General features: G+C 40.8%; 1 protein-coding gene across 3 annotated transcripts in view; it reads right to left on the bottom strand.

Annotated features, from left to right (window-relative positions):
* MXI1 (MAX interactor 1, dimerization protein) overlaps window positions 1-12,422 on the bottom strand; it is a 91,798-nt gene that overhangs the window by 65,805 nt on the left and 13,571 nt on the right. For 2 of the 3 annotated variants that reach the window (XM_061162611.1, XM_061162610.1), the window contains exon 2: window positions 7,572-7,704. In XM_061162611.1, the coding sequence (XP_061018594.1) occupies window positions 7,572-7,704 (133 nt within the window). Of the gene's footprint in view, window positions 1-7,571; window positions 7,705-9,188; window positions 9,330-12,422 lie in introns of those variants that run through there. The other variant, XM_061162612.1, reaches the window with a different exon arrangement.

Here is a 12,422-nt window from a genome sequence, read left to right as displayed (position 1 = left end):
AAAAGACTATCAAAAGTATTTCCCATGTTAAACAAAGACAAGGAAATAAATACCACATGGAAATCCTTTTATACAATGTCATAAAATTAAATAAAAAGAAAATCCATAATACTTTTCCCTGAAATGTATGCAGTAATGTTAATAACAAAACTGTCAACTAAACCAAATAATTTCTCTTATAATAAATTTATTACTTAGACAAAACATAAGAAATTTCACCCTAACACTATGTTACAGAATCCCTATATCTCTTTGAATGCACATTAAGTTTAATCAGTGAACAAGTATATACTGTGAATGTATAGCATTTTCACAGTAACCTATTGTAATCTTTTTATTGTAACCTTTTGTAAAAAACTAAACCACCAGTGCGCTCTGAGAATGGAACTCGTTCATATGCAGGAGACTTCCTATAGGAGAGAAGTCTGCAACTCAGAAAAGGGCCCTCATCTGGCCATGCTGCTACCTTGATCTTGTACCTCTCACTAGCCTCCAAAACTGTGAGAAGTAAGTATCTGTTGTTTACAAGCAAAAAAATTGTAAACAAATTTAAGCTATCTACTTATTCTCTGTACCAGCATCTAACATAAATAAAAACTGCCCTGTCTATAACATCTTACTGACTTGTATTATTTATCATTTTTACTATATACAGTGTCTTTCCAAATATACCACAAGCATGCATAACAACAACTCTATGTATAAGTTCAATAAATTTGGTTACAAATTACTTTAAGAGAACAGTTTCAATAGATAGCAAATAAGGGAGCAAATTGGAAAGGGTAAAAAAGAGCTCTGGTGGGAAAGCATTAAAGCAGGAGGTACAGACCACACACTTCAGGCATTTCCCAGAGCAGACAAGGAGAACACTAAAACACATAAAATTCAGGTTGTAGTCACTGAGTCTTGGTTTTTAGGCAGATTATCACTAAGGACTGTTTGCTGATTCCAAAGAAACAAATCCCAGGGATTTCACTCATCCTCTAGTTGTACCTGTAAAAGTTACTTTGTATATCAGTCCAGTTTCCTTATTAATAAATAAAGAAATAAATTCCACTTTATGTTCTGAATGTTCTGAAATTCAAAAGAAATAATAATGTACACTAAAGGGCTCTGTACACGACTAGTACATTAAATGCAAAGTGTTACTGTTACTATTACTGAAAATGGATTCCACCCTTTGATTCAGCAATTCTACTTCTTCAGGTCTAGCCTAAGGATCTAGGAGGACAAATGCACCAAAGTATCCATATAAAGATGTTCACAGTAGCCCTGTATGGAATGAAAAATTAACATTTTTCATGTCATTAACAGATAATTGGCTTCACAAATTATGGTACACACATGAAGTAGAGTATTATGCTGTAATCAAAAATGATTTAATAGACATGTATGAATGTGAAAAAATGTTCAGAATAAGTGAAAGCAGGACTGCAAAGGCTCACAATCCCAACATGCCTTCTTTCAAACTTGATCCAGTCCTCTTTTATGACCTTCATAGGATCCTCCAGCTTTCTTCTATTAAGCTCATCATAGTTTGAAATAATAAATTTATATGTTTACTTGATAACATGTGTTAGATAACGAAGACACAGTAATACATACGTGTATACAGACACATACACATACACACCCCACATACATACACATACACACACACACACACACGGAGGGGGAAAAAAGTCTGCCAGTATTTTAAAATGCCAGAAGTCAAAATGAAAATAAAAATATACAAGCTTAAATTACATTAGCACTATTGAACAGAAATGGGATCTGGATACCTGTTTTGTCAAAACCATACCACAAAACCTCTTTGATTAGATTAGTATTGGGGGAACTGTCTTCACTTAAGAAAAAACAAAGAATCATGCTACAATATATACAAAAGGAGGCAATGCTGTTTCATTTGTAAGGAGAAATCCAGAAGAGAAACCTTTCTTCAAGCCAAGTCCTGCCTGGTTAGAATTACACATATATTGCTTAAAATCAGGCTTGATATTAAACTCAGTCACTTACAGCTACAAGGCTTGGACAAATCACTTAACCATCCCTAGTATGAGTTTTAATCATAAAATATATGATAATATCTTACCTTCATAAGGCAGAGAGCTATACCAGAAGAAATCCAGAACTCCCTTTCTGTGATTTGTGATCTTTTATACTTTAGCATCAAATGACTATTCTACCAAAAAGCCTTTTATGAAATAGGAACAACAGTTGTTCCACCAACTTACAAGCCATGATCATGAAAGTCTCCTTCAATTATACTTCCACAGGGGGATATATTTTTTAGAAATCCAGCAACCACAAACTTATGCTTCAATAAGTCTGAGTTTGTTAAAGTACATAAATAATTCTTCAGAAGTTTTCATTTAAACTTGGTTTTAGTGGAAGACAAAATATCACAGAACACATCAGATCACATCATTCAACATACGGAAAGTACCTGAAGAACAATACTAATATCATTAAGAGTTTAACTACTACTAATTTCTACTTTTGGCCTTGAAACTTTGAGAGTTCTCTATTGGACAAAGATCCAGCAACTAGTTCTTTAAGACAGAAAAACTGAAAAATAAAGACTAGTAATAAATTTCTCAAAAATAAAAAATAAGGCTTCATTCAATTATCCTGTGAACAAATAGATACATGTTTAAGAATAAAAATAGGGGGACTTCCCTGGTGGTCCAGTGGTTAAGACTTTGCCTTCCAATGCAGGGGGTGCAGGTTCGATCCCTGGTCAGGGAGCTATGATCCCACATGCCTCATGGCCAATGTCAAAGAGAAACAGTATTGTAACGAATTCAGCAAAGACTTTAAAAATGGTCCACATTAAAAAAAAAGAATCTTAAAAAAAAAAAAAAAGAATAAAAATAGAAGATATATGTCAAACTACTTCCACTAGAAAAAAAATCCTCTACAACTATCCTAGAAAAAGAATTCACCCTACTCCTGCAAACAAAAACCAAAACCCTAAAAATCCATGAATATGATAGACAAAAAGGATATAAAGCTGAAAATGTAACAATACATCATTCCCTCTAAAATAAGGCTAAAACATTTCATTATTTTGTAGTTTAAAAAAGTTAAAATCTTAAAAGCAAAAGGAAAGTTGTTTTGTTTTTTATGTCCTCAATCTTAGCAGATAGTACTGAAATACTGCTGCTGTTATAAGATTCTTTGGTATCCAACGAATACTAAAGAAATAACGTGAAATTCAACAATAAACTGGTAAAGGTATACCTCAGAGATACTGTGGGTTTGGCTCCTGACCACTGCAATAAAGCGACTCACAATTTTTTTGGTTTCTCAGTGCACATAAAACTTAGGTTTACACTACATTATGGTCTATTAAATGTGTGACAGTATTATATCTAAAAAAACAATGTGTATACCTTAACTCAAGAATATTTTATTATTTAAAAATGCTTACCATCACCTGACAATGCAGGGTTGCCACAAACCTTCAATTTGTTGGAAAAAAAAAAAAAACCACAGTATTTGTGATGAACAATAGAGGGAAGTACAATAAAACAAGGTATGCCTGTATTTTCTACTTTATAGACCACCTTAAAATAAAGAAAATTCTGTATGTGTGTCACAATCTCATACCAGTATTTACTGCCAATATTTGACAGATTTCTGGTTCTTTGCATAGACAAGTTTTGGTATCATTTTACTCTCATGACACAGGATGATAACAGTATTCTTTAATATTAATTGGAGTATTTTATATGTGTACTTTATACATGTAGTATAATATTAATTTTAGTATTTTATACGTCTAATATATGTGTTTAAAAAAACTGGCAGATTGAAGATTTTTATTTTTCAAATACTGTACACTGTTTTCCCTTCCAAGTGTATTGTCAGTAATATCCTTCCAAGTACAAAGCAATCAGAGTTTGCCAAAGCAGAAGTTGCACATTCTTACATTATTTCTATTCAGAGTCTAATATAATACTTGGCACAAAAGAAAAACTCAGTTCCAATTTCAGATAGTCTGCTTGGAGTTTGAAAAACCTTCCATTCTTCAAAAACTTACTGTTTAAAGAGCACTGTGATAGTTACTGGGGATAAATCTTTAAGCAGAAGAGATTCAATCCTTGCTTCCATGGGGTTTTTAGTCCAATAAATGAGACATGAATTTATCAATCATAACTATATTTCCTACAAACTGTGATAAACACTGAAGGAAAAGTATGGATGCCATGAGGTATGTGACTACCTGATCCACTTTGGCAGGTGAGAAAATGCTTTCCTGAAGAAGTTATTACTAAGCTGAAGCAAGCGTGTAATTAGCGGTAACTTGGCAAAAGGGGAAGAAAAACGATTCTCAGAAGAGAACAGAGTATGTGCAAAGACCCTGAGGTAGGAGGAAATGTGGTGTATTAAAGGAACTGAAGGAAGGCTAGCCAATATAGCTCATCAGAATTGCATTTGGGACGAGGGTGGTTGCAGGGATACCAGTTAGGAGGTCACAAGAACTGTTCAGGTAGAAGTAATTGTATCTTGGATTAGGAGGGTAGTAACGAAGCCAAGAGAAAAGGCAGGTTCAAGAGATATTTAGGAGAAAATTGGTGTTACACCAAAGCCATGTAGAGCGGTGTTAGTAGAGTTTTAAAGATGAGAGATCTTGGTATTTTTCAGTTGTGAAACCAAACAGTAAAGAAGCTGTGAATTTATCTGATACTACTCAATAAGCCAGAGAGCAACTGCTGCCAGTTCTCTAATAGCAGTAACACCTTAGCAAGGGTGATTTTAGGAAGTGTGCCAGAAGGCCATGACCCAAGCCTACAGTAAAGTCAAACATGAATTTAAAAAATAATTATGTACTATATATCCCACCCTCTAATTGTCAAAAAGATCCCAAATGATAAAACTAAATTTTGATGGTACCTTCTTTTAATAACACATTGTATCACTCATTTTCTCTCCTTTGTACTTCTATGAAAGCAAGGTTTCAAGACTTGGGAGAAAGAATAGGAATTTATATATTATGAGTCAACTCTCAGCACAAGTTTATATCAGGAATATCATATTATACCTGAGAATAATAGGGAGGGAGTCAATCAACATTGTATCTAAACTATGCTACAATGTCAGGGAAACAAATATTACTTTATGACATATGTTCAAGATGCTTAATAGGAACAGCAATGTCCATATAGGTACATTTTTGATAGGAAAATAAGACACATACACTCATCAACTCTATTCCTTTCCTTGTTTCAGATGACTAACATACAAAAATTTTACCAGTTTTATTTCTGTTTTATGTAACCAGTATAATAAAATCTTTATTAAATGTAGTAATAACATGGAGTCTATAGTGTTCCTTACAAATGAAATAACAACACTATCTTCCCAGTACCCCAGTACTAGAATTTGATCCTTTGCTCCCTACTCTATGAAGCAGAAATCGTAAAAGGTAAAGAGAAATAATTCCTAGTGTTCCCCTTTAACATACTAGTTCTCATCTAAAGGCTCCACCCTAAATCCCACATATGCGTAGACCTTCAGATAATATATCCTAAAATCTTTTTTTCTTTTTGTCTTTCTTACTATTTATATTTCCATGAAAAATTACTCTACTTAGTCTTAGGTGGTCCAATGTACATGTGATTATTTTCTCTTGAGTACTACTACTAAGAATAAAGTGGCATACTTGTAGTCGTATAAATTTTCTGACATGCTGTGCTAAAATACAGAGTAATTAGCAATGTGGTCCGATACACAATAGTAGACTCCTAAAAAGAACACTAGCATGAAAGAGAAATTCCAAGCTAAGCAAAGTACAAGTCAACAGATGACAAACACATTAATGACCTGTAACGTAACTGGTAAAATCTAGAAACACACATCTAATTTATGCCTTTGTAATTCTTGAGTTGTCAGTAAAAATGTCACATCTGCAATGATGGGATGGTGTACTGAATAACCAATATAGTAACTGATCTCTAAAACTGTCAATAAATCAGTGTCACAGAACTTCAGGGGAAGGAGAGACCTTGGTGAGCATGTAGTTAATCCCCTCAAACTATGACAACAGTTAAGGATAGAGAAAAAATGTAATGAGATCATATACTTGATTTCTAGAAAGTAGGAAACAATCAATATATACTTATAGCACAGCAGAACCCAGGCTTAATTTCCTATCTAGTATTCTTCCCATGCCTCAAAGTAAAAAAAAAAAAAAAAATTTTTAGTCTATGCATGGATTGGAAAACTCATAAATTCCTGAATATAGGTTTTAATTGCTGATACCTTAACCAGAGAACCTGAAGGGCAGGAAAATTTATAAGTAATTCTTGTTTAATGCTGCCTATTTTGTTTAATATGCCTACGTATTTTCATGCCATATCTGCCATACCAAAACAAATACTGTAGGCCCACAAATAAACACTAATACAGCATAATACACTTATGGCTAAATAATTTTATAATTTTAAAAATTACTTAAAATGTATAGAATAGTCTTAGTGAAGAAAAGAAGCCAAAAAAGGAGACAGATTTAAAGATATTAGTGACTTGCCACAGTAATGTTAGAAAGGCAGAGAGGAAAGGTCCAACGTTTTGATTACTGTTATCTACAGGAACCTCAGGTTTTCTGCATCAATGAATAAGAGCCCCTACTCCTGCTCCCTCCCAACCCACATCTTCAAGTGCTATCCAACTTCCTGTCTGGAGTTCTCCAAAGTCATCCAGCAAACTTAGTTACTCAGAGAATGCTCTGTGCCCCTCCAAAATGAATGCTTACATTCTCTAGAAAAAAACTTTGGAAAAAACATCTCATTTAAATCTTTTCATCATGGAAAAGGCAAGCAACAGCTGGTTTTAAGACAGGCTTTTGAAAATTTCATATGAGATGAATCTTTAGAATACACAGGCCCTCTAGAAAAAAAAACACTGAAAAGACAGCCAGACACTACCAAAAATTTTCAAAAAAATAGAAGTCAACTATGTCTGAGTATATATCCAAGTAAGCATTTTCTAGTATCTGTTTTGATTGAAGGATAAACATCTTCTTTCCTTTTTTTTTCTTTTGCTTTAAGAGCTCCCTTACCAATTAACTCTTCTCATCCTTAAAAAAAAATAGACCGTGACCAACTTCCTGCTGCATCTAAATATTTTTATTCCTTTAACAAAACCCTTGATTCTGCTTTATATCCTCCTTATTTCTGATTTTTAAAAATGCTTGCATCTCTCAAGTTTAAAGCTGGCCCAAGATTACTTTTAGCATATGGCTGCATGCATGGACACATGCTGCCGAATCTCTAAACTCACTATCCCTCTCAGTCACAGACATCTCCACTTGATAATCCCCAGCAAGAACTTCTTTGGTTGTTTTGCCAGATTCTATTTTTTCCCTTCTACACAAAGTCAGGTTAGGAGTCCTAGACTTAATTATTTTAAAAAGGGCCAAATTCTGAGGGATGGTGATAAAGGCACCTGCTTGGCTGATAGTGTTGCTGTAGACTTGATATTAGAGGTCAGCTGGGTCAGCACTTCTGCCTGAGTATGTGCTCCCTCCCTTCAGCTGCCCTTTCTAAACCTCTGCAGCTCAATACCTGTTGGCAGTGCTGGTGTTGCTGCTCCCACTGCTGTGTTTCTGTGCCCGGCTCAACCTCCGTGGGGGCTTTGAATGCTGCAACCGGGGGCTCGGCATGGAGGGGAACGTTGAGGCGTAGCCATGTTCACACTCTAAACAAATGGCAAGAAAAAAAGAGGAAGAGGTAAGAGGGTAAGAAGATATACCCAAATTCCTGGATCTACAGATCTCAAGTCCTTTCAGTAACAGGTTGTTGAAAACAGAGAAGAAAAAGAGGTAAATTTTTTCCATTCTTTCTGATTGGAAAATAAGATTCCCAGTCCTTGCCTGGTCATCAATCCTGTGACATTACATACAGACCCAACTCACGCTTGGAAGGTGTACTAACACCTCCTCTAAACCAAGGAACTTCTCCCTCCTCTTCAAAATCCTTTTCTCCAAGAAATCTTGACGCAAACACCCTCATTTTGAATGCTGCAACCCGGGGCTCGGCATGGAGGGGAACGTTGAGGCGTAGCCATGTTCACACTCGGCTAGTAGGCGTAGCCAAGTTCCTTGGTTTAGAGGAGGTGTTAGGACCCTCATTTCTGAGACCAGTTACCATTCACCTAAATTATTTCATTTGTTTCAAAATCCCTTTTCGTATAACTATCCCCCTTCAAGGTGTCTCTCTAAGCCCCACATTTTTGTGTACTTCAAACAATTCAATCACCTCGTTCTAGGAAGACATTTTCTCACGACACCACAATTTCCAGGGGTTGCACTCAGCACCCCAATCTCTTTACATTGCCCTTAGTCTCTATTCCTAAGGGAATCCCAGTGCACCGTATTTGGATGTGCAGAGGTCACTTCTTCACAAGTATCTGTCCACCTCCCTGCTCTTCAGCAGGCATTCCCCGTCTGGGCTCCGGTTCCCGGCTCCTCCACCCCGACAAGCACTACTCCCGCCCCCTCCTCCGGTTCTCGGCGTCCTCTTTCCTCCCAGGTCCTCAAATCACCTCCACTCTCAACACCCCTCCCCTTCCCTCTCCTCCCGTCCACTCAGGGCAGCCCCGGGTTCCAGCCTGACGCCTCCCTCAGTCTCCCCAGGAGACAGTGTCCTCCCCTGCTGCCCTTCCTGAACATACACACACCCACAGGTGCCCCTCACACACATGCACACGTATTGCCTCATGTACCCCTTCATTCACATGCTCACTCCCTCTCACATGCTCCCCCCTCACACAGGCACAATTGTCCTCACACACGCACCTCCCTTACCCCACCCTCCTGACACAGACACCCCTCCTTACACCCGCACTTACCTCACGTGTAACTCCTCCTCACACGCACTTCCCTCACACACGCACCCCTCCTCACACACACACACCTCTTCCTCACACGCACCGCTTTCTCACACACGCACACCCCTCTTCACACGCGTCCCTTTCTCAAACACGCGCCCCCCTCACACACACTCCCTCCTCACACACGCACCCCCCCTCCTCGCAGCGCACTCCCGTCTCACAAGCACCCCCTCCTCACAGACACCTCTCCTTACACACACACCCCTCACACCAGCCGCACCGCACTCCCCGCGCGGAAGAGGAGTGCGCGGGTTCAGGCAGTGGAAGAGGCGGCGGCGTTCAGCCGTTACCTCGGTCCCGGCGCTCCAAAAACTCGGCAGCCTCCAGCAGGCGCTGCACGTTGATCATCCGCACCTGCTCCATGGGCACCGCGGGCGGCAACCCGGGCCTCTCGGCACTCCCTTCCCCGGCCAACAGGAGGCGCCGCAAGCGGCTACAGTCCGGCGCCGCCCCGGGACATGTGCGGCGGGCTGGCGGGCCAGCCCCGCCGCGGCTCGGCGCGCTCTCCGCCGCCCCCGCCGCCCCCGCCACCCCGGCCACCCCGCCGCCCTGCCGCCCCCGCGGCTCCGCTGGCAACCCGCGCGGGGTTTGTTTACCTCTCCGCGCGAGCACGGGGGAGGGGCGGGAGCAGTACCGCGACCCGCCCCCTCCCGCCCCTTCCTCTGCCTCCTGGGAAATGTAGTCCCGCCCTGCCCACTGCACGCCGGGACTCGTAGTACGCACGACGCTTTAGTGCGCCTGCGCCTTGCCAAATTCCGCGATGGCCGCCGGGAAACGTAGTCCGTTTGATTTCTGTCTCCCCGGTGGAAAGACTAAGAGGTTTTCTGGGCTTTGCTTCTTGGAGGGGAGGATTTGAACGACTGTGGGTCTACACCCGGGGAGCCCTTCTCTCAATGACTCCTGGAAGGGGCCCAGGAGCTGGAGCATGTAGTTCCACAGTGCCCCGCTCCAGTTCTCCATCTACTACTACTTTCTCCTGGAACTTCCGCGCCTTGGTTTCCCTATCTGCACAGTAGATACTTGAAAAGCCAAAAATCCCAGCTGAGGAACAAGAGATGATCCCGTCAGAGCCAGAGAGGCTCTGGCTTCACTTCATAGTTCACAAAGGCCCTTCTTCACTTCATAGTTCACAAAGAGGTGGTGTTTTGTTTTTTAATCTTATTTTTAAAACTTCCTTTCCCCTCCCTCAGCCCCTCATTCGTGATTTTAGAGACTAGCAAATCTCCCTGGTGCTGCAACTTAGTTCGGTCGCTAAGTGATTTGGTGCTGGAGTCACACAGGGCTCAGTTAAAATCCTGACCCTTCCACTTACACTAACTCTGTGGACTTTTCAGACCTCATGTGCCTCACATCTATATCGGATGTAATGACTCCATTTATCCAAACACTGAGGGCCTGCCATGTACCAGGCACTGTACTAGGCATAACGTGTACAGTAACAGATGAAACAGACATGGGCCTTGCTCTTAAGGAGTGTATAGTCAGTAGGGCTTATTGTGACGATTAAAGGAAATAATACCAGAAGTTAGTACGTGGCGCTCAATAAATGGAAGCTATGATGATCGTTTCTCTCATGTTCTCCTCCAAAGAGAGGGAACTGAAAGCAGAGGCTAAAGGCTGCAGGACCACATTAAAAGACTGCCAATGACTGCCCGCCCCCTACCCCCACCCCCACACATTGTCTTTCCGAGTCCTCAAAGTCTAGACCAGAGTTTATCAACCTCAGCATTAGCGGTATTTTGGGTGAATAATTCCTAGTTGCGGGAGGGGTGGGGTGGGAGGTTTGGTGGAGACCTGCGCATTGAAGGATATTCAGGGGCCTCCCTGGCCTCTACCCATTAGATGCCAGTAGCACACCACCAACTCAGGTATGACAACCAAAAACATCTCCAGACATTGCCAAGAGCCTCTTGGGGCACAGATCACCTCTAATTGATCATCTCTGATCTAGGGCAAGGAAAGGCCAGAAGATCATAACTGTTGAAAACTCCAGGAGCAAGCTAGGAATTATGTAAACATCCATAACTTTCCCCACCCTGATTATTTTATCCTGCTGGTGGACATCCAGAGTAACAGGAAGCTCTTGGTGAGGGGAGAATGTCCCCTTCCCTGTGGTCATTCCAGTGGCTACTGCAGAAAATACCATCTCAGAATGAAAATGTTATTCTCAAAAATGTCATGGGCTTCATGCTGCTTTCTAATATACTCTCCCCCCTTTCTCCCCCCAAAGTGAACAAGATTTCCAGTGAGGTCAAAAGCTGCAAAATTCTGCCAACCTTTTAAAATATTACACTTGGCACCACATTTAAGAACCGAATAGATGTTCCATCAAATACAGGGAGACCCAAAATGAGAGATGTTCACAAGCCACAAGAGAATTTTTTTAAAGACGTTGAAACAGGAACTGTGCTTTTTCAGCTGTTAGCTAGGTTGCTTCAGATCTGGGCTTTCCCACTGGGTGTTGGTAACTACCACCCTCCACATTCAACAAGGGACATGTTGGGTAGGGGGAGAAAAGAATTATTTAAAAGAAAATACCTATTCACTCAGAACATCTGTAAGTTGAGGATAGAAATTATTAGGTGGAAAGTTTCTACCACTTGCAAAACCACTTTAAGCTTTAGATCCTAAATTGCTAAGGGCTACCCCAGGAACTTAAAAGAGGTAGTTTTATAACAAATAAAATTCTACCCCATGGGAGGTAAACTTTGTGACATTCAATCAAGGAAAAAAGTACAGACTGAAAATACACATGGGTTCAAGATGGGTTTAAATCCACACATCATAAGCCCTAGCAGGTTATTATGAGAAAGCAGGATGCTTGGTGCACATGCCTGACCTTTCACAGTTGACCTCCAGATGAATTAACCAACCCTTCTTTTAAAGCTATGGCCAGGAGGGAGTGGAGGAGATGAAAAGTAGTGTGAGAACCCCCAAAAAGCCACCTGCATATGTTGAAGAAGAGATGAGATGATGGTGATGGTGGGCAGTGTTAAGCACTGGTTTCTGTACAGAAATATCCAGCCTCTTCTAACAGCAGTTGAAGGTGTCACTTCCTTCTTCCTGCTCCAGCTGACTCCCAGATACTGGCCACAAGGGCCTCCTACGGCACAAAGCTTGGGGCTGTAGCCTAGAAAAGGATGTCACTCACAAACCATCCTAAGCACCAGCCCAGCCTGTGGGAACCCAGAGGCAGCCATGGCTTCTCTTTTGCAGATAAATCCGAATTGCACTACAAATGCAAATGGGGAAACTGAGGAAAAACAGGGCTTCTAAAGTCCACTGACAAAAGAACCTGGAATCTTAGTCATAGGCTCTGGTTCTTCTGTCCTCTCCCTCAAGGGAGTATCTTACTCAGGGGAGTCTCATTTGTGGTGGAAAAAGTCCTCCAGAGTCCCCCAGCCCTATAACAAACATAGCCTGGATGGGAACAGTCTGCCTTCTGGAGGAAGCAGGCAAAGCTCTCCATTCTTAGGGGTCCTTACCCTGAACGGTTTATTCAAGGTAGATTTTCAAATGCCTTA

The sequence above is a fragment of the Dama dama genome, chromosome 15, assembly GCF_033118175.1.
Source record: "Dama dama isolate Ldn47 chromosome 15, ASM3311817v1, whole genome shotgun sequence".
Taxonomy (NCBI): domain Eukaryota; kingdom Metazoa; phylum Chordata; class Mammalia; order Artiodactyla; family Cervidae; genus Dama; species Dama dama.
This window is presented reverse-complemented; position numbering and strand designations above follow the sequence as displayed.